The sequence below is a fragment of the Pieris rapae genome, chromosome 3, assembly GCF_905147795.1.
Source record: "Pieris rapae chromosome 3, ilPieRapa1.1, whole genome shotgun sequence".
Lineage (NCBI taxonomy): Eukaryota > Metazoa > Arthropoda > Insecta > Lepidoptera > Pieridae > Pieris > Pieris rapae.
The window spans coordinates 10,775,680-10,799,473 of record NC_059511.1 but is presented as its reverse complement, the minus strand read 5'-3'; the positions used below and the strand labels follow the sequence as shown (position 1 = coordinate 10,799,473).

The 23,794-nt window shown below is 31.8% G+C and overlaps 4 protein-coding genes across 4 annotated transcripts; 2 read left to right on the top strand and 2 right to left on the bottom strand.

The window, feature by feature from the left end:
• Positions 1-27: 27 nt before the first annotated feature.
• LOC110998285 (protein TAPT1 homolog) lies at positions 28-7,362 on the bottom strand. Its single transcript, XM_022266841.2, has 10 exons — positions 7,084-7,362; positions 6,721-6,985; positions 6,244-6,557; positions 5,902-5,999; positions 5,246-5,484; positions 4,697-4,885; positions 3,578-3,727; positions 2,988-3,087; positions 2,610-2,747; positions 28-2,327 (listed from the first exon to the last, which is right to left on the bottom strand). Exons 1-10 carry the CDS (start codon positions 7,196-7,198, stop codon positions 2,175-2,177), a joined length of 1,761 nt encoding a protein of 586 aa, XP_022122533.1. The 5' UTR covers positions 7,199-7,362; the 3' UTR covers positions 28-2,174.
• Positions 7,363-8,042: 680 nt separating this feature from the next.
• Positions 8,043-9,951, top strand: LOC110998304 (8-oxo-dGDP phosphatase NUDT18). Its single transcript, XM_022266860.2, has one exon. The coding sequence runs from the start codon at positions 8,253-8,255 to the stop codon at positions 9,252-9,254; it is 1,002 nt and encodes a 333-aa protein (XP_022122552.2). The 5' UTR covers positions 8,043-8,252; the 3' UTR covers positions 9,255-9,951.
• An 80-nt stretch (positions 9,952-10,031) lies between these two features.
• Positions 10,032-13,855, bottom strand: LOC110998286 (peroxisomal N(1)-acetyl-spermine/spermidine oxidase). Its single transcript, XM_022266842.2, has 4 exons — positions 12,443-13,855; positions 11,955-12,075; positions 11,162-11,346; positions 10,032-11,024 (listed from the first exon to the last, which is right to left on the bottom strand). The coding sequence occupies exons 1-4, from the start codon at positions 13,768-13,770 to the stop codon at positions 11,015-11,017; spliced, it is 1,644 nt and encodes a 547-aa protein (XP_022122534.1). The 5' UTR covers positions 13,771-13,855; the 3' UTR covers positions 10,032-11,014.
• A 159-nt stretch (positions 13,856-14,014) lies between these two features.
• Positions 14,015-22,581, top strand: LOC110998279 (protein CREBRF homolog). The gene is made up of 6 exons (XM_022266833.2): positions 14,015-15,421; positions 16,932-17,115; positions 17,435-17,639; positions 18,419-18,669; positions 19,095-19,211; positions 21,009-22,581. Exons 1-6 carry the CDS (start codon positions 14,699-14,701, stop codon positions 21,101-21,103), a joined length of 1,575 nt encoding a protein of 524 aa, XP_022122525.2. The 5' UTR covers positions 14,015-14,698; the 3' UTR covers positions 21,104-22,581.
• The last annotated feature ends 1,213 nt before the right edge of the window (positions 22,582-23,794 follow it).

Below are 23,794 nucleotides of genomic sequence, written 5' to 3'. Positions count from 1 at the left end.
ACTACATTTGAAAAGAAAACACAGAACTATAAACGTATGTATATTTATTTGTATTTACAATAATTCAATTTAATAAATACTTATTTTCAAAAATACAAACGCGCGGTTTTTAATTAACGAACTAAAAGGACTAAACTCTTAAAGGAAAAATACGGGAGGAATAAAGGAATTTTGCACCATAATTTAATTATATCAACTAAACATAATGCCAAAAGAATTTTTGTACTACATTACCAGGCCAATTAAATTTAATAAATGTCATCAAATTCCGCGAATAAATGTCAACCCTTATTACTTAAAAATACAAAACTCCAAATGTATACAACCAATATATTAAATCTCGCACCAATTAAACTATTCGACTAGGGAAATTTATATCTTTCAATATAAACCTACTTACATACGTTTCAAACATTGTAAATGGCTAATATTCCCACAGCAATTAAAACACAAATTATTCCTAAACATTTTAAAAACCGCCCTTAGGATAAACACTACAGAAAGATTATAGAGTTGTCTCATTCTATCATATTGTCTTCACTGTGAGGAAAAGAGACAACGATAGGTCCACCATTTGACAAAGCAATCGAGCGACCATTATTGAAAAACTAAGATGATTCATATAGGTTTTTCATTTAGGCGGTTTACGTCTTTAATTTGTGAAGTCGACGGAGCTAAAATACTTTATTTAACAGTTTTTAACTGATTTTTTTATGAATCTTTATAGCTAAGTTTACAAAAATTACATGCAGGACTGACAAATTTCTCCGTCATTTCGTTTATCACATCGGTCTGTGCTTACCAATCCTTAAAAATCAGATATAGCGCATATATGTATGTACTTTCATCATATTAATAAGACTTATGTGGTGGCTGCACCACTCAAAGATGTGTTTTTATGGGACTGCAGCCAATTGACCAGGAGATTTGCAGAAAATGCAGAACATCAAACAATCTGGGCGTTCCTTGGTCACGCGTCCTAAAAATAATCACGTGATCTCCATAGAATAGGTAAAGGCGTGTTGGTACAAGAACAGTAATTGCATCGTAAAGAAACGAGAATTGCGACTGCAGAAGAGTTGGTGCATCTAGCACGGGACAGCTGCACGAGACTAACGGCTAAAGGAAAGACCAAAAGAAGAGAAGTACAGGCACAGGTTTCCATTATAAATGGGACCAAAGGGAAAAATGTGTCAACATTTGTGAAATTTAATACGAAAAAACATTGATATACAAAACCCCGCGCTCCTAACGAAAAAAATTACACAAGTAGAACCTGCCAGCCTTTTACTTGAAACTGGCATAAAGTTAAAACTATTGCCATAAAATAATCTGCCAGCTTATTGGTGTATAGAGAGTTTTATCCCCATTTGTTATATGTTATAGGAACATAAAAATGTCAGCATTGTACGGGCTGATAATCACGACTTAATTGTATTTAAATAAATTATCTAATCAAGCAACAGAGAGGACGGCCTTGACTATAATTTAAACGTTTTTACACCAATCGTAAATTCGGAATTTATTCTAGGCACCTTTGAATAGGCTATTTGACAGGATTAAAATAATGGTTACCATGGTAACGAGTTCCACAGTTTTGACCGACTTTAACAAGTTTTATTTTCAAAAATTGCTAGAAGCCTCGCAAGTGCGTTGCCGGCTCGTAAATCGTAGTAATCGTAATTCAACTGTCAACGTTTGTTAATAATTACTCAAAAACAGTTTTTCATACAGTCAAATAGCCTATTATACCGCTGACAAACACAGAAAAAAATTCATACATATTTAACACAATGTTCATAGAATTGTCAATGTCAATAGAATACTGTCAAAAGATGTTAAACCTCACATTCTTGACCTATAAAACAATGGCGCTGACATTAAAACTAAAAGAAACGAAAACTAAAGATTTCGACTTCAACATAGGGTAGATTAAAAATCAGCAAAATTGTTTGATAGTCTGTGGCGTAAACATCGTATTTTATTGTCTATAGTCAGGGTCTAGAGACCAATTTAAAAGCATACGAAAATTGTCATAACGTTTGTACGTTAACATAATCTGTCAAAATTGATAATTAGCTAAATCAATAATTGGGTTTGCTATTTATGATAATAACAAAATACATTTTGGCGAAAAAAATATCGATATAGCCGACTCCCTGTATTTTCATCACCTATGACTTATCATCATCATCGGTCGTAGCAAGATTTGGCTCCGACTCGGCTCTTCTCCTGAGTCCCTCTGCATCAGGGGAGGTATCCCTTTCCACCTCCACCTCATTTGGCGAAGATTTATTTATATCTGGCGCGCTACGGCTCACTTCAACCTGCAAACGTAGGGATGTTTTGTCTCTATCGCTTTGCAAATAAATAAAAGAGACACCGCTAAATAGTCTGTTAGAAGGCAAGTGCGTTACCGGTCTTTTAAATGACCTTTCCTTTTACGTTTAGTTCCAAACAAAATTTTTACGTATAATATTTTTTTTACAGAAATGTTTTGACGTATACTAGGAAAATAGACAGATAGAAAATTATTAAAACAAATTCAAACTGTTCACTACAATACTACTTACTATACGTAACGTACGTACTACACGTTACGTACTTACCAATTCGTTATCGTATTCGGGCTCGTGCTTGACGTTATCGTTTAGACTATCGTTTAGATAACACACCCCGTTCAAATCGATCGCACTGTTTGAGAAAATGGCCGCTGCCCCCGTAGAGTCCACCCGGGGTTCGGTTTTCTAAAACATTATTTAGAGTACGTTTTATTAAATAAAAATACTAATTATATAAGAAAAAAAATCACATTGGCAACACTTCTATAATCAAGTTTCTAAGGGTGTGAATTTGGCCACAAATTTATCAGAAACTAAAAGTTAAATCGAGAATATTAAAATAAAATTTCTATTAAGGAACATCCAAATCGGTTTAGTGGTTTTTGATATTGGCTTAGATTGTCAACTTATACAACGAATACTCACAATATCACCAGCGGGAACTAAAAACTTAAGTCGTTTCCGGTCTGGCGGTTCGTTGTCTGTCACCTTGTGTGTGTACACCTCTTTGAAGTCTTTAAACTCTCTGAAATTATATAAATATAAATTTTGAAATACACAAAACTTCATACTTCCGACTTATTTTTTTTTACGAAAACGTTTAATTGAGTTGTTCCCATGAGAATGTCAGTGTGTGCTCCTATTTGCCTCCTGCTGATAAGAAGACAAATCTGTTTTTAATTTATTTTATTATTGTTTTTTACTTAAGATGTCATGTGGAATATGGCGGAATGGTTGCAACTCCTTACAAAAAACTTAGCAATTAAAAATAATGACGGAGAGTTTATTGCCAGTTCATCTCTTCTGTTCCGCAGTGTGAAATTAGAAGCATTTAATATAATATCTTCATCATCAGTGTAAAGAATTAATAAATTATTTTAATTTGATTAAAAATGAACATCTTATTAAGGAGAAATAAAGATGACGGAAGCAGCTAGTTAATAAAAAAAATCAGGAATATAGTGTTATACTGTTATGTAAATTTAAATAAAAAATATTCAATTATAAAATATTACCGTTTAGGTGTTGTCTGCTGACTGTCACCTCTGTCGCTCTGGTGTAAAGTGATCAGGTCGCAGGCTTTCCCCAATATTACAATAGATATTAACACCCTCACAGTTATGAGGCACAAATACGCCACAAATATTAGAAAAACTGCTGCGAACCTGAAAAGTATTAAAATTCCTTAATATTAAATCCATGACCTGGGTTTGGGTCTCTTTCAGTTGGTTTTTTTAAAACCATCAAAACTTTTGTAACTGTTTTTCATAGGCCAGGGGTCAAACGGGACGCTCATCTGATGTTAAGTGATACTGCCGCACATGCCGCCACTCAATGCCTGAGTGCTCGCGGCTGCGTTTCCGGCCTTTTAAGAATTGATTGAATTGAATTCTTAAAAGGATTATGCTCTTCTTTACTATGGCAAAATTTATTGTATTTTTTATTTTGTGCTTATATTATACTTGTCATAAAAAATAACTTATGAAGACCACAAAAGTGATGAGCTGACGACATAGTTTTTGGGATGAAATGGATGGAGAAAGCTAAGATCAATTCCAAACAGAAAGATCAGGACCCAAAAGGTATCCAAACTGCAGAACACTAGCATTATAAAAAATCTAACACCCATTTGTAAGTTTTTAACAGTATGGAATTATAGTGTCTCGAATTACATACAATAAGTTTAAAGTGCCGCATAGAATCAACATGGCGTCCTGTATTCAAGAATTTTTTTTTTAAATTTTATATGGAGTATCAAGATAGTCTTACTATAGTTATAAATAATACTATATATAGTAATATTGTTGTCAACGAAACAAAAGAGGCCTTAAACTGTAGCAATTCGAAACTCACAACACTTCTTTTTCTCTAAGATGATCAACGGCAACCGTGATTTTTTTAAATCTTTACGTAAATTACCGTTATTTTATTTCAATAACAAGTGAACGAAATGTTTTTCCAATTCAAAATAATTTCACTAAAAATTCTAACGGCCAAATTTTTATAGACAACTTGGTAAATATACAATCTCCTAATTATAAACAAACATAAAAAAAATTGTTTTAGCAAATAACCGACGGATTATACAACGGACAGAAAATAAAAAATCGAATTTTCTTACACAAAATACTCACCCGTCAACCTTTACGGCATGCACCAGTACCCTCGTAATAACAACCCCCAAAGGGAGTGGTATGAACCCCATCCTTCGGGCCACCAGGTCCGAGTGATCGCTAAACGCATATTTCTGCCGAGTCTGGGCCACATCGTAAGCCAAACTCACTGTATACTCGCGGTACACACCAAACGGTATCTCATTAAACCTGAAATGTGCAAACTCAATGATTTAGGTTGTCCATAATGGAGCTGGAGTCGAGCAACATCAAAACTATTGGTACTTAAGAAACGGCTAGTGAGTGAAGAGCAAATTATGCTATTTCAAACATTTTATGTTACATGATCTTATAATTATAACTAATTAACAGTTTATATAACATATATAATATATATGCTAAATATATGAATCAAATGTTTAAAAACATTGTTTTCATTTATTCTATTAAAGACTGTGTTTTGTGGGACACTACATATGAGGCAAAAATAATTGTCTATAGTCAGTTCTCCATTATTTTAATTGTATGATTAAAATAACTTTTCTTATTAAGTTATTATAAAAAGCATACCTTGTAATAAAAGCATGCTTCACCCAGTCAATAATGACTTCAAATGTCAAAACCAGGACACAGTCCGGTGCTAGGATCCAAAAACGTTCCTCCTTCCACACATATTCCTTCATTGTTTGAAGAACAACAATAAACAACAAGACGGAGAGATGTAACCTCTCTCTCACATCACTACAAGACACTTGGAATAAGTTGTTTTTGTCAAATTTCTTGAATACGCTACCTTTTAGTTCCACAAACTGAAAGTTTTAAATATATAATTGATTTATACAAAATAAACAGTATTTATTCATAGTAAATTTTATTTTAATAATATGGGAAATACTGAATTTGTATGGTTTCAATTATTCAATTATTTTTTAGCATTACATTACCTCTCCCAAATATATTTCTAAATATATTGACACATTTACTAAACATGCAAACAAACTTTAAATATAATCTTGAGTTTCAGGTAAAAAGGTGTAACCAAAAATATTTTTTACTTTAATGAAACTCCAGACATCCTTTTCAACTTAATGCTAGAAATGCAAAATACATAAATTTGTATGCCCTAATAATCTAAATAATGACAAATGCCGAAATTATCATGCATTAACAAATTAACATGGCCGTCAGCATTTCCCATTATGATCTAATTCATGACATCAACTTACATTGTTTGACATCATTATGATGAGAAGGCTCTTATTGTTTGAATTAAAGGCCACATTTAGTGTTGTTGCTTGAAACAGCACTAACAAACTGTGAAGAACTGATACAATTTAAGGATTTTTTACATAAAAAATTAAAATAATAATAGTTTTATTTACCATGACTTGTAATATTTTATATCTTATCTAATTCAAATTGTAGACAGTTAAAATACTGCAATGCGTACCTATATTACTTTAAAGTGGAACCTAGGGTTACTTAAAGCTTTATGCAATTGTTATATTCAGGAAAAACTGTATTAAATAAGTACAACCGATACATAATAGGAATTTTTAAAAGGATACACACATAGATCATAGCAAATATTAGGTGTGGGATTACACCTAAGTGCTCTCTTTTTCTATCTCTTGGTTCTGTTGCAGTCCAAAACAGTGCATCTATTGTGTCTTGTCCAAATGCTGAGAATAATCTGTCACCAACTTCTAACATATTGTAGAAAATATACAATTTCATTACACTTTGACTCTTCACAAGGTGATACATCATATTTGTGTCTATGTAACACATGAGAATACTACATACTAATAAAATAAATCCTTTAAGTACATCACATGTTTCAGCTGGCTTGAGAATGCTGGATCGTGAATTTGAATAGAACCTAAAATTAAATTGTAGATTAGCTGCTGTCAACTTGAGCACAACAAATCCTTCTGTCTTTCCCAAAAATACATATGATAGTTTGAAAAGGATATATTTTATGCTCATACTATTTGACACATCATAAAATATTATTATTATGTATTAGGAAGTTCAAATCTTACCCAAAACATCTCCTAAATAATCTATCCAAAAATGACCAAAAGGCCAAAATAAATCGTAACGGAAGAAACGTATAAATAAAGAGTAGAGAGTCAGCACATTGAAAGAACCCATACGCCATAAACTTCTCAAGCTCTTGCGGTATTTTTATGAAAGAATAGACTTTTTCACGTCGTGCTGAGAACCTTTCCTCATCATGTTCTAAGAAATAGCCTCTTGTAAGTTCTACATGCAGAAATGTGAATAAGGAAGCTCTCTTATCGTCATCTGAAAGTTCATAAGTTATCGTAAGATATATCTAAGGTAATTATTAACCTTATTATGATCTAGAGTAAGAATGTTTATCATGAAATTATTTTCTTTACCAAGTCTAGTCTCCTTCATGGGCCTATCTCCAAGTTCTGCCGAAAATGTTTGGCTAACATTTTTGAAACGTAACCTTTTGGTTTGCTCCTTTAAATCTTCATCTTTTAATGTCATGGTAGACAAATAATGTTTAACTATGTATCATATTATCTAAAAAAACAAATTACTAAAAATTTATTCCCAAAAATAATAAATTATGTCACACCGACAAAAATATGAAAACATGAACAATTTTGATGAACATTGAACAATGCAGTATATACTATGTATTATGTATTATGTACCCAATCCAATGCACAATACAAAACAGAAACAGAGTTGACAGCAGTCAACTGTCAACACCTTTCAACTCATCAAAATTGAAAATACCTATAATAAGATACAACATTATTCGATGATAACATATTATATGTATATTATATCGAATATGTATTAAATTTTGCACCTAAAACTCAATTTGTCGACTCGAACATGGCGATTTTTTTTTCCACATACTAAAAATACTACATACTATAACTGTTATAGCACCTAGACTAAGCCCCCTGAATCCTGATCGTCACCAAATTCTAGGTATGTCTAAGAGCCCGTGGGAGGTCGTCCTTCACCGATCTGATAACCAGATGAGACGTATTTTTTATTAAATATTTACTGATAGTTTTTGATACACAGAATATGACTAGATAAGTTAGCAGATCGATGGAGTCACTACTTTAATGTTATTTTTATTTTTTTAAATTTACTATACATATATAAAGTATGTTACTTCTTACGCCAGTGAATAGTGATGCCAACTTGGAGGTTTTACCTGGTTTTAAGGAAGTACATTAATTTAGGGGATACAAAAATTTTTCCACGCACGCTTTATACATTTTACATTAAGCAATATTTAGGGGTATTTGACGTTGGTTGTGAGGGGAACATTCTGCAGGAGCTGCCAGCTGGCAAATGACATCATTGGTCTGTGCTTGGCGCTTGCCGTAGTGTACACTAAACGTCACATCGAAGCTAATTTGAATTTTGTTATCTTAATAATTTCCATTCAATAGGTAACAGAAACATAATATCTAAAAACATTATAATAACAAATTGTTTTGTACTTCAAAAATGCTTCGAGGCTAACTGTATATTTTAATCGAAAATTTGTCAAGAATTATCTAAGTGGGTAACTATGTCGCGCCAAGTCGACTTGAATATTAATAAACTCTTAGAAGGTTTAGGCCTTGAGGGCGAAGAGAACGACTTTTGCGACTTTACTATCGCTGATCAAAATTCTGTTGCTGAATCTCAAGGTATAACTCCGACGACTCCATCGAATTTTAAACCTATTCTCGGGAGCAATGTTACTTACGTTGTCGCCTGCGTCATATTAAATGAGAAAAACGAGATTTTGATGATGCAAGAGGCCAAAGAAAGCTGCGCAGGTAAGTGGTATCTACCTGCAGGACGTATGGAAAAAGATGAAACAATAATACAAGCTGCAGCTAGAGAAGTTTTGGAAGAGACTGGGCTCCATTGCAAACCAGAAACTCTGCTTGTAGTTGAAACTGCTGGTGGTACTTGGTATAGATTTGTTTTGACAGGAAAAGTGGTTGGAGGGGAACTAAAAACTCCTGCCAGAGCAGATAAGGAATCATTACAGGCTAAATGGATTGCAAATCTAGATGAGATAACATTGCGAGCAAATGATGTATTGCATTTAATTGAAAGAGCTAAAATGTATAAAGATAGTTTGCCTGGTGAGTCCTGGCATAAAAACATTTTACCTGCCCCAATACCACACACAAAAGATTTGTTGAGACTTATTGTCCTAATAAAAAAACGAAGTACAAATAGAATGCATGTTTTACTGAGTGAGAAAAGTGCCTTACACTTCCCTACATGCGAAGTAAATCCAGCTAAAAGTGTTCATTCTACATTACGTAGGTTTATGGTTGAAATGTTTGGTGCAGATGTGGCGCAACATAGACCTCTAGGTCTTTTTAATGTAGAGGCTGACCCTTCAGCACATGGTTGTTGCTTAACCTTGTTAGTTGTATTCCGACCACCACTTGAGGAAGTACCTTTAATTGGAAAATGTGCATGGCATGAATTGAGTCAAGAAATGGAGAAAAATCTTTCACCATTGGTTTCAAAAAAAAATTCTACAATAGAATTACATGTTGTACGCTAATGCTGCATAATTCACTGTTAAAAATAACAGGTGCTACAAGAATACTCAATTGTCATAATTATTTTATGGTAGCTTTAAATTTTCGTAGACATTTTAATTAGTAATGTCAACTAAGAATTCCAATAACATTCCATTGAGTTTAAATAAAGCATTTATTTTGCAAGCATGCATGCAAGTTTGGTAAATTTACCAGCTTGGCTTTGATCTGATTATAAATATTTTGTCTTTATCATTATTTTGTCAAATCATTAAAAACTCAATTATAATATATTAACGTACAAAATATATAACATTTATTTTTAACAAAATTAAAAAATTTTTGGTGAAAGTAAACTAACATTAATTACTGTGCTTGCCATCATTATATAAGACAAACATTAAATGTCAAAGCATGTAAGCAAAAAGCTTCAAATATACAGTGTATGTACATTATCGCAATATGTGGTAAAACATAATGTCTTTTAATAATAATATATTTCTATATACTGTATTTTAAGTGGAGGCCGCAAACTCTTTATACAAGTTTAGTATTTGTAATTAGATTTTTTTAAACATAATTATTGTTAATATGATATATTTATTACAAATTACTGTTTTTTGTACTGGAATAGTATTATTTTTATGGTGCTAAAACCTGTTTATTGAGGTTGTTTTACATTATTATGTTATTTTTGAAATAAAGGAATAATTTTATAAATTACTTTTTATACTGTACCCCCTTAAGTAGTAAATTTCTTATCCTATTACTTGTTAAACAGCAGCAATAAAACAAAAAACAATGTTTCAATGATTTTATTTAAGCAATAAAAAACCTGCACCTGACTAGAACAATGAATTGCAGGTTAACTTGAAAAAATTCAGAACATTATTCTAACAATTTCGTTTATTTACAATTCCTTTACCATTTTATGTTCAAACACTTCCAATTAAGAAAAATATATAATACTACATTGATTCCAAAAACTTGTTATGCCATTATCATATGAAACTTTGGTATGCACTGTACAGTCTGAAACACTTTGGGTGAGTAAAATACTTCTTAATATAAGATGGAAATCTTATTAAATTTAAACATTGCAATGCATCATCAAGACTTGTAAGTTATTAACATTGAAGTCTCTTATTACATATAAAAAAAAACAAATATGTCCAGAAAAAAATCATAAACACTACACATACTTTCGATTGCCTTGAAATAATCAGTTAGTTACTTTCAATATATATGGTACATGTTGTAATTATCAACAATTTTTTAATCATAGAAAAGCTATGAATAATAAAGCTATACAAAACATTGCACTGATATAAAACTGTAAATTTCCACTACAATATAATAAGAAATTCATTTATATTTAAAAACCAATGTCAACATACTTCATTAAAAACAACAATAAATAAATTAAGCTTGTAATCTGAAACATCAAATCATTTATTACAACCCAAGAAAAAAATTGCCAAGCATCATTACAATAAAAACAACTTCAATGCATAAGCAGAAAAAAATTTAAGTAATTCATTAGAAAATTGTCACAATCCTTTAATTGTTGTATTCCAATTCATTTGTCATAGTAAAAAAAAATAAGTATTGCGTTCTCTAGTGGTTATCTACAAGCTACCACCCTCCCTTCTGTTATCCTAAATAAATATTAATTACTATCACATTCTACAGAGTCTATATAAATTATAACAGGCCTGCTGCCATTGTCATGTAGGTGCTTTTGCCCAACAAAAGCTTATGTACTTATTAGCTTGCCAGTATCTTAATTATATCTGCCAATAAATTTTATTATTTGTGCGAGTTTAAAATTGCAAATACTTAACAGATAATTTTTCTGATTGACTGCATTAAAAATTCACAGTCACAGGTTATGTAAATTGTAACTGGCATTCTCTAAAAGTAATATTACCCGTTTATCTGAATGCCTTGTATCCAAGCTTGCAAATCTGCTGAACCAGGACATTCTAATTCATTCTCACCAGACATATCTGGGTTCAACACCCTTTTTGCTGCAGTTTGACCAGACAAAAAAGCTCCATGCACAGTGGAATAAAAGCTGCTGTGTGTATGTTCGCCCGCAAACAGTAATACTGGCTGTAAAATGGGAAATGTCAACATGATTTAACACTTAATTATATTCATTTGAAGAAAATAAATATAATAAATGTGTTAGAGTCAAAAATAAATTCAGAACTATTTGTAAATATAACAGTTTATGTCTATAAAGTTTCATAAAAATTGGTGAAAGACCAAAAATAAATATTTCCTTAATTTATTTTATCGCTTCTAGATTATTTTGATGATTACATTGCTGACATTATCAAGTTTTTAAAATTAGATTAAAAATTCACCTAAAAGTTGTAGAATTCATTTGCTGATAATTAATTTAAAAATGTTTAGTGGATTTAATCTTATGACACACATTGGTGTGGCCAGAGGGTTTATCAGTTTTTTTTTAAATTGATTAAAACAGTTTTATTTGAATACTAGTTGTTACCCACAACTTTGCCTGTCTAATTTTTTTATATTTTGTGCCCTCATCAATTTTTGTGTTTATACTCAATAATATCTTAATCACCCATAATAATATGATACGTAAATCAATATAATTATTGTGAAATGTACAATCATTTCTGTCTGTTATGAGCTATATTTCAGTTCCTACTATTAGATTTTTTCATGGTGATACAAATAATTTATACCTTTTTATCTCTTGCATTCCTAAACAAAGGTTGTGCTAAGCTCTCAATGTCGCTTTGACTTGCACCTACTGCTATGGCAGTATATGCACCTCTTGTGTAAGGCTGCTTGTTCCAACTTGTGCTGAAATTATTATTTGATGCCTATATATATTACTCTTAAAACACCAAACCAAACCTTGCCTAAACCGGATCATTAAATTCTAGTAAAATATTGTTTTATAATGAAATGTAACTAGGCTGGTCACATTCCTAATTTATACCAATTGTTAATTCAATAAAAAAACATTTACTCCAACCCTAATTGTAAGTTACTGGATTTTGCATACATGACTATATTATTATTTATTTGTTTTGCAAAACAGATACTATTGATAAACGAATTAGTGTTATCTTAAGATAACTTATGGTAAGTTCCTAAGATAATAAAACACACAACTATATAATATAATACTAGTAAGAAATTTAATGTATGTGTAAAATAAACTTACCACACACATAATATTGGTTCAGGGACAAAGGGATCATTTAAAAATTTCCTCAAAATTTTAGTACAAGTTATTCCTACTTCTTCCATGGATAGAGTTTCCATATATTCAGCCTCTTTACCTGAAACCCAACCCAACAACAGGGTCTCACTTACTTTAGTAAAAGAATAGATCTTTTTGTACCATGAATCAGCCATACTTTCTTGGGAACCTGAGTTATCCCATAACAACATAATTTCTGTTATGTCAGGATTAAGAAAAGGTCTATCATACTCTAAAAAAATTTTATCAACTGGGGTAAATAATAATCGTTCTATTGACTCCCTTTTGTACTGTGGTAACTGAGGAACAAATAATGTTGCTGCATGATCTTTAAGCACTCCTAAGGGTATTGTGCATATAACATGATTAGCATAGTAACTTTCTCCATTGTCACATTGTACTTCTACATAATTTGATCTCTTCTTTGGCTTTTCATCCACATTAACTTCCAACTTAGTTATCTTATGATTATTTGATGCCTTAGAAACATCCTCTATCACAGTTTGATCTGAATCTTCAGATTCTTCTCCTAAATCATCAGAATTACCATTTGAATTCCAGTTAATTTTTTTCACTGGGCAATTTGATATTATTTTTTCAGAAGGAATATTTTTTGTCATCAATTGTAAAATACTACTGTACCCAGAGGGTATTAATATATTACCACCCTGTAATTCTGTATAACTACCAAGTTCTGAGAGATCAATTTCATCCATAGAATTACATCCAGATATACATGTTTCCCTTCTTAAAAGACAATCGAAGATCAATCGACGCAGTTTCTTTTCTTCAGACGACGGCAAGCGTTCTAAGTATATTGTAGCTTCTAGATTTATATGCTCACCGACACTGTTGATGTCTGGTGGAGGCAAATACTGACACAAGAAGTATTCTTCGCACCTGCGCAAGAAACAGACATATGCTTCATGAATTTCCTGCAGAACATTGAAAGGTGCCTGCTTGCCATCCTCTGTCGCTGCTATAACCTTATGCGGTTTCGGTACGTTAATTATATTGACAAGTCCATTTGCTGTGGCCAGTTCATATATGGGATTACCAAGAACGCCATGTATCCAATTTGCTCCTAATTCTACTCTATGATTCTTCATAGGTATTGAAATAATACGACCACCGATGCGTTTTCTTGCTTCTATTATGATAAAGTCTTCCATGCCATTGTTGATAAGGTAATTGGCGGCGGCTAAGCCGGCCATACCAGCCCCAATTATAACAACATTATGTTTCTTTTTATCACATGTTTTACTAGAATTTAATTCTTCGTCGCCCATAATAAAAATTAATAAAACTCAGCAATTTTACACTGAGCCTAGCATTTGAAGCTCAGCTGGTAAATCTGTAATTATGTTGGTTGTCAAAATTCAAACGTCAGTGTCATCAGTGTCATATTTCTACAAATGCCAACTTAAATTTAAAAATCTACTATTTAGTGATGTATCGAATTTTATGTGTTTCTTTTTACATAGGCATACGATTTCATAATCAACATGTTTGAAAAACTAGTAGCTAAACTATATCTTATTATATTGTTTTTATTTTATTAACCGATAAGTACTTCCCTAGACAAACATCCTGCTTGACCTGTCACCCTCCCGTCCCGGTCCCCTCAAACATTGTGATTTTAGCAAGATTGGCAAATCTTTTATCTCTTTTTATCATATTTAATTTTGTATATCCATTGCTTTCTAATGACCTTTGAAAGCTGAATAACATAAAATCTTTGTTTACTTCTCGACTGGTCTAATCTCGTGGAAGTGTTTTTGTTATTGTGTCTCAAATTCTATCAGAAAGTTTGTTAAATGGTGATGCATAGATTGGCTTGACAATACAGTTTTGTATTTTGGCTTTATCTGAATCTCAATGATTCTAAAATATTATATGTCCCTATTCTAGTGCTCTGAATAGTTCATATATTATCGAAAGTCATCGTGAATAATAATTATCAAGTGTATCAGTGGATTTGAATTCTGTGGTGTGTTTTCCATTATGTAACTGAAAGATGAAATTGACCTAGTTAATTAATTTCATAACAATGTGCAATAGTGGTGGTGTGTAGTATTACTTATACACAAACAAAATAATAAACATTGTAAGCGACACGTGGGCCTCAGTGAATTAAAATCGATAAAGACGTAAGCGCGCGCCTGTGTACTAACGAGGCGATTCTACGTCCAAGGTCAATCTATATAAACACGTGCAATGTCGGATTCTATTTACAATCATGACTTTCTTTTAGATTCAAATTTTGAGATAAAACAGGAGTCGCCCTTCGAGCTGGGTACGATGTCTGCTTCCGTGCCCATTCCAAATAGACGTTCAGATTTTGGTGACTTGAATTCAGAATTTGATCTTTGTTTACAAGATACTCAAGGGGGTTCATTTCACAGTGTGCCCTCATTGCAGTTCAACAAGTTTACATTTGATGATAATAGCACAAAACTTGAACCATATAAGATGGAGGATGATGATATTTTCCAAGTAGACAAAGCAGATTTAATATCTGGGCCAACACTAGCAGAGTTAAATGCAAATCCTGACACATCCCTTGATGATTTGGACTTTGCAGATTTGCTAATGCCTGAAGAATACTGTATACAAATAGGTGGTGCAATGAGTGGTTCCAGAAATGCATTAAACTCATTACAGACAGCTCCAATGGCCTCTGAAAGTCCATGTAGTCCATATAGTCGGGCTCAGCTGGCATTTTCTCCCTCAAGTCAGCATAGTTCCGCTTCATCAAGTTTCGCACAGCCAATGAATCAATTGCCAGAACTGCTGCTGCGTATGGATGGTTACAGTGGAGAAATTTCATTGGGACAGTCAGTTCCAGCATCTTCAGTATTGCCACCCTTCCCTACCAGTGTAAAAACACAACAGTCGGCACTGTCTTCATCGGCACCAACACATTTAACTATGGAACAGGTAAAATATAATTAGTAATAATATCTATATTCAAATATTGACAAGGAAAATAAATATTTCTATCTACATAATTGGTCATCTGCATCTTAATTAGGTATTTTACCCAACAAAATGCTTCATGGTTATGTGATTTTAATGACCTATTTAATTTTATGACCATATTTTGAACCGAGTTACGTCAAACAATTATTAATCAGATATATGTTTTTATTTTATTAAGAAACAGAAAATAGTGATTCATGCTGTGCTAATGGAACTTGTTTTAATATAATCAAAATGTTTATTTAATTAAATAACAGATTAATATACACATTTATGTATATAGTTGTGATTAGCAATAAAACAGAATTCTTACATCATTTTATTAATTACTAGCATCACTATGGTACTTTATCAATACTGTGTTATACACATCAAAATATTATTGCTGAGTAATTTTCTTAGATATTTATATTTTACTTAAATTATAAATGGTTATAAAATTTTGAACTCCACAATGGGATTTTATTATGTATTTTTATAAGTTTTCTTTATAAAAATATTTACATATTTATAAAATTTGAATGACCTTCCTTACATTAGACAATTAATAGGTTTTTATTGTGTGAAAGATTCTACATATTATTTCACTTTACACAAACCACACACTTTTATTCTTCCTTTACAAGATAAGATGAGAGCTGAGGGACATGTTACTTTTATCAGGAATACAATTAAATAAGTTTTTTGTACACTTTAGAAACCAAATGCAAAATATTTCATATTGCTTCTATTATGATAGTATGTAGTCTAGTATTTTAATTAACTCTAAGGGTAAGATTTCAAGTCGAGTACTAATCACTAGGTATGACTCCCGTATGTAAAATACGCAATTAGACAAATGGAAATTATTGTTCCTTCCGCATGACCGTTTTCAACAAAGAGCCATTCGAATCGTCAACTACCAGTCACTTTTCATTCGACTTGGATCTCTCTGCATCTTCTACCGCATTTACCATGGAGAGTGTTCAGAGGAGTCGTTCGGACCTGCAGCTGAGAGCTTGTTCCACAACTGAGAGTTTTTTAAGGCATTTTTGCCGCGCACCACTCTATGTGTAACCAGTAGTTGAAGTACCCAACCAATTCGACTTAGGGTGCTTCAAGAAAAGAACGTACCAATTCTTAAGAGGTTGGCAAAGCACTTGCAGACCTACTAACAGTTCGCGCTTAGTCTCGTCTGTCTTTCCCTAAAAGCCTTCATTTCTTTTTGTGAGCTTTTAGTGGATTATTAGTTACTATTGGTAGGCTTCGTAGCATGTACTGGCTATTAGGTAGAAATACCGCACTCAGTTTTGAAAATAAACTTCTCATCTACAAAACTGTAATAAAACGAATATGGTTCTATTGGATACAGCTCTGGGGATCAGCAAGCCGCTCTAATATCGAAAGCCTGCAGCGGCTACAAAACAAAACACTGCCAAATATAAGCGGTGCGCGAATATATTTAAATTTTGAATCAATGACATTCCAGATATGGCAGCGTCGTGAACCACGCAAGCATCTATTATCGACCAGTTCTGTGGCTGAAGCTGGGTCTATGTCTTCTTTATCTGGTGGTATCCTGAGTCCAGGGGCTGGGGAGTTCTCACAAGACGAAGATGATAGAGATGAATCCGATGAAGATAGTGACCGATATGAGGATCTTTCTTCTGATGGTATGTTTCTTTAGCGTATGCAATATTTTTTTTAAACATTCACACACAACGTGGTCTCATTGGTACACTACTAGAAAAAACACCGATTACCACTTTTAATCAATCGTTAATGGTATTTAAATTAAATCGCTTGTTTTATGAAGGGAAGAACCAAGAGAAACTATCACGTCCTAGACAATTAATGTATCGGATTCTTGCATACGGAAGTCACATGACTAAAATTAATGGCGCCGAAAGCTGGATGAAAAATGGATCCGGGAACAGTAACAGGAAATTTTATCCTTTTTGGAATTAATAAAAAAACTTTTTTATATTTCAGAATCAAACGACGAGAGTACAGAAAAGAGAGAGGCTCGTCAGGCAGCTAAAAAGGAAAGGTACTTCTGGCAGTACAACGTCCAAGCGAAAGGCCCGAAAGGACAGAGACTGGTGCTGAAGAAGAAGTCGGAAGACCCACACGTGCTGAATTTGGTCACCGATCCAGTTTTCAGCCCCAACTGTAATGTCAAAGGAATTAAACACAGGTATAGCTTTATTTTTTTATTTTTAATTATTTTTAATTATTTTAAACTATCTGGTGAAGGTTCCAAAATAATTTCTTAAAAAAATGACATTATTACTTATTGGTATCATTTTGTCCTCTATTACCTACTAAGGCAATTCAATTATTTATTTTTGAGTATGAATGTTGGTGCCAAGTCATAAAAATCTAGTATGTTTTTTTTAAATAAAATTAACAAGTTACAAGCCATTATTTTGCCATTCGTCAATTGTCAACTAGTGATTGACGTGACGTGAACTGTGAAGACAGTTAAAGTTACCGTATGTAACTGGCTGCATGTTATCTTGTGAATGTTTGTTTTGTGTTTTCTATAAATTATTCTTATTGGACAACATCGGGACTAAAGTGTATCTGTTTGGTACAATCTCATGTCCATGATAAAATTTTATTATTTACCCCACTTCAGAATTTATATAAAATTATAAATCGTCCTTGACATTTGTCAGCGTGACCATGCTTGCTAAAAAGCAGACCAATAACACATTATAAATATTTATAATTTGTTATTCTAATAAAAAAAAGAATGTATGTTAAATAGCTTTCCTTGCAATATTTGGTATATATATATTTGGTATAGGAATAGTGAAAAAAGTACCGACCATTGCAATTCTGTCTTTATTGCTTTGTGACAGGGAGTACTTAATGTCCAAAAAATTCAATCAATGCTGTATTATATTTATCTCGAATCCAATCAGTGTTTAACATATGGAAGTAATAAACAAACGCTAAAAACCATTTCAGTGGTAAAGCCAGAAAAGGGGACGGGAACGACCTTACACCAAATCCAAGGAAACTATATCTCATTGGTTTAGAATTGGACAACTTAGGCAAAGTTATTAATGACATGATACCGGTCAGCGAGTTGCCGTTCAATGTCCGGCCAAAAACCAGAAAGGAGAAAAATAAATTGGCCTCACGCGCTTGTCGGCTTAAGAAGAAGGCGCAACACGAAGCCAATAAACTGAAATTGTATGGACTGCAACAGGAGCATAGTAAGTATACTCATATATGTAATAAATGGTTAAAGCTAAAGGATGATCAATAATTGAATAATCTGTGGTTAAAATTAATAATCTCTGGCTGTATGTCACGACTCGAGAAACGGCGGGAAAAATGTATTATAAACTTCATGTAATCTGTGGCATATTTAAACATTTTATTAGCTAATGGCCTAAAATACCTACCTAGCCCATAAACTCAAAAAACAAAATAATTACTAGCTAAGCTTTTCTTCGTAATGTTACTATAAAATAAAATAAAACACATTTTGTAATTCAGATTGGTTTTTGTTATTTTAAAATCACTTAACTTTATATGTAAAATTTAACATCAGAAATGATTTTTGTGTCGATAAAATCACTTGGATTAAGTTTAATTGTTATAGATAAATAAGTGTTCATTAAGAATATATTTCCAGAACGTTTAATAAATGGTATTCACCAAATGAAACAAGTGATTGGGAACCGTGTGACCAACCCTGAGAACAATGTTGAATGGAGCTCGCACTTAAATAATATTGTCACCAAAGCAACTGGTAAGTGCTTAACTACTTATAAATATCCAATATTTTATATACACACATCAACATATTTTAAAATTATTATTATGTAATAGTAGCGGACATGACAGACGCTGTCCTGTACACACATCTTAATTAAAATATCTCATCAATTCTCGAATCCACTATGCATAAATATTAGACTTGCAACGAATATTCGGTTACTATTCGGTATTCGGCCTATTCGGCTGCTTTTATTATATTTGCCCAAATTCCGAATACTTAAATAATATATTTTTTCATAGAGAAATAATGGGTAAAAAATTATAATCGATTGATTAAGTTCATATTCATTTCTGTTACAATCATATAAGTAGTCATTGGTACATAAACATCTTTTGAATTGGAAAATTTGAGGATTCTATGTGTATTTGAATTAATGTGGTAATCAAAATTTAGAAGGATAAGGTTCTCATTTCTTTTATAATCATTCATTAAGTAGCCATGCAGTACGTTAGCAATATATCGCGCAGACCAACAGCAGGCGCGCGGGCAATGAGTACATTAGAACAAAACAAAGGAGCGCGAAACAATCACGTCTGTACAGGATTTTGGCGCTAAAATCCAGCCGAATACATTTGCGTAATATTCGGCTATTTAGTCAGGGCCTCGCCGAATATTCGGTATTCGGTTTACTGCCGAATATACTATTCGTTGCAAGTCTAATAAATATACAATAACCCAAAAACTTCATCCAAATCGGTGCAGGCGTTTTGGAAACATGTCATAGAAATGGTAGTCTCAAGTTCTTTGCCTGGTATGACATTTAATGGTTTTAATGCCAGGTATGGGATCGACATAAAGACGATCTCACTTAAAACGTGTCTGTCATATCTGAGGTATGAACTGAAATATGAAAAAGTATTTCAAATACCGTTCAACCTAGGTTTTATCCAGAAGTGTGAATATCCATATCTTGAACACTACTGAGCTGATTTTGGAAATTTGAGTAATCCTTTGGAATATACCTAATTCACATAAGGATAAACTTTTCATTTTACCAGAAACTAGTAGACAAACATATGCGATGGAAACTTAGAATTTGCGAAGAACTATCCAATTCCAACAACTCCACATTTTACAACTTTTTAACTTGGTTTAAATTTTCAGTGATATAGCAACTTCCTTATAAGAAAAAAAACATATGTGCAATTCACACATGGTAGAAGTGAAACCTTCAAAAACATTTTTTTTATTATTAATCATATATAAATTAATCATTTTCCATTATCTAAATGTGTGTATTCTTTTAAAACAGTATATTTTAATGATAAATTTTAATTTATAAGTTTAATATAAATTTTTAATTTGGGAAAAACTAAAACATCGAAAGTTTGAAATTCGATCAAATGAAAAAGCGGCAGTAAAGAGAGGCTGTATAATGCCTGCTATCTCATTTTCTCCCACGTTAAATCATATGATGAATTGATGTTTCTGTCTCTCTTTACCGCTGCATCCGGTTTGAAATCACGACGATTCGAAAGAAGTTTATCTATCTCATTTTCTCCCACGTTAAATCATATGAATTAATGTTTCTGTCTCTTTTTACTGTCGCTTTTTCGTTGCATCCGGTTTGAAATCACAACGATTCTAAAGAAGTTTCACTTCAATAGATCAGGAATTGTACTCTTTACTAAAGAACCCTCTCTCTCTTTTTGTCAAACTGTTTACGTTGTAATAGAAAGAGACAGATTTCGCTCAAATGAAATGGTGACTGTCCTCTCCCAATTGAGTCAATGTTTCCTCATAGTTTATATATGTATTTGTTAACAGAGGTGAAAATAGCTGGCAAAACGTCGGAATTCGTGAACGAAATCCTCGATAAAGTGCGAGCGGGACAGAACAATGGCGGCCTTTACGATATTTAAGGCGCCTCACACACGAACGTAAGGCTGTTTATGTACCTCCAAAGTTATCTCTAAAACCTTGTCCAAGACATTTTGTATTAGTCATTAGTTTCGAACGGCAACTAGCGATTTAGGAAGGGTCGATTGTATTAATATTTAACTTTTTATTCCATTTCTGTTATATTGTTACAGTAAACGTCAAAACAGAGAGATTGACATTTAGATTTTTTTACATAAAAACTACAACTATTGTTAACGAATCCGAATAACCTTACTTTTGATCATCAGAAAAATAAAACAATTTTAAATTTGAGTTTGTATGTTATGTGTAGATAAAATAGATATACCGAATTTTTCAATATATGTAGTTATTACAATCGACCCAGTTTTGCCATAATCTAGGTATTGATAGATATAAGCATATTGTTAAACCAAATAGTGGTAAAAATTAGTTATGTTTTATTTTATTGCATAGTTTATTTTACTCAAAAAAACAAATATTTTGGATCTTCTGTAAAAAACTGTGATGAATAAGTTTGACTTATTGTTAAGAGTGGCCCTTTTAACCGACTCAGCCTTGAAGTATTTATTCAAAATGCTAATAAGTGCCAAAATTATTTATTTTGCTGACTAAAATATATTTTTCGATGTGAAGTTTGAGATTTATATATAATTTATTTTTATACTAATATGTAACGTTATTTATTGTTATTTTATGAGAAAAATATGTCTCCTTCATCGCTACTAAAATAATTATCCATATAAATGTCCAAAGTATAAGCGTAACTTAATTCCTATGTGCATTAGAGGTCCTCAAACTAAATCGTTACATGCTCCCTCAAGGCGTAGGTCCGTACAGATGTTTTATAACTAAATTTACATTGATTTTACCTTAAAAGAAAATTACCAAATTTTATCTACATTTTATTTTATTTTATTAGCATGATCATCAATAAATCAATGCCATTATGGCGCTAATATTTAGTTGATTACGAAAAGAATTAATTAAAAACTTATTATGGTTAAAGTATATTTTAAAAATGGAGGTTTAATAATTTTATAGGATAAAATAAGAATGGTTATAAAAAATCAATTAAACTATAATTCGTTTACAATATAGAACGAATGTGCTAATTTTACTTAGATATCTTAATCACATGTTTTCACAGGGCTATTTGATTATAAGGTAAGGATTTTTTGCAGTAACACGTAAGATATATGTCAGGTAACCCTATAAAGATATAAACATAAGTGGTGTTGTGGGTTAGAAATATATATACAGTAACAAAATAGGTATTCAACCAATAATAATTAATGAACCGATACTACGTTTTAAAATCATGTAGCGCCATCTAGTGACTTAAGTTTCGTTAATAAGTCATAATGGACAAAAGTAAACATACTTGCATTTATAAAATATGGTGGTTTAAAAGGAGTAGACATATTTAATTTTGACAGTTGTGTGACATTTCCCTTAAACGATGAGTAAAATAACTGACGCGTATCTAGATTTAGCGTAGAATAGTATTCGTTTAGTCTACGCAAAAACTGTACACATTCGCGTTATGTTGGCGTATAGAAATACTCGATACAAAATTAATTAATTGTCAATTTCGATAAACCATTCAAATTCTGGAGCTAATCAAATTGGTCAAATCAATGGGTTATATAAACCTCACCCTTTTTAGCAAACGTTACAATTGTGCTCAAAAAATTATGTTCGTTTAAAAGAAGTGCATTTATATGGGCACCTGATTTAAAATTTGATTAAACCATTTTGTTGCATTGTTTTTTAATAACAGGGTCCATATTAAAACCATTTAGTAAGAAGTTATATTAATTTCGCCTGCAAACATATCTCATACCAATTATAACATTTGAATAAGATTTTAGCACGTAAAAAGTATATTTTATATTTAAATTACCAATATATAGATTAAGAGTTTAAACAGAATTTTACTGTGTGTGATAATTTACATGTTTAATGATATTTTTGTTTAAATATATATATTATAAATATGTACTATTTTGTCATGTGTAGAAAGTAGAAATTAAAATAATATTGAGCTGTAAGGCCTAGTTTTGTAATATGAGTGTACACTGTGTAAAAGAGGTTTCAATATTTTGAATTGCATTATTTATAAATATATATACAAACATAAAAATGTTTTTGTAGATTGTTAGAAAGCGGAAAATGCTAAAAAATCGAATTTTTCTATTAACACTTTATGATTGTTTAGTTTGTAATGTTTTTATTCGTTAAGTTTTTTAATAAAACGTATATATTATATATTCATTCAGCCAATGTTTCAAAAAATATAATATTTACATGTTATTAAAATTAGCTAACTTTATAGTGCCTCGAAGTCATTTGAAGTTAACTACAGTCACAATGTTTATAAAGCTAATATTACTTGATCTGATAAGCTTTTGGGATAAATTGTTATTGTAATATTTCCTATAAAAGTACCTAAATTTCAATTTAGTGATAGTTTTTGGAAATTCATCAATTGGTCAGATTTAATAGCAAAAGGCAACTTAAAATATGTTATATGTATTTGATATGCAAATTTATTTAATTTTATATTTGTCTTCGTTACGTAAACATAATCATAAATATATACAATACTGGATATATAAATTCTTGTTTGCGTTACGACCACTGTCAAACTCTGTGCAAAAAGAAGAACTGGTATGGGAGTTCTGTTAAAA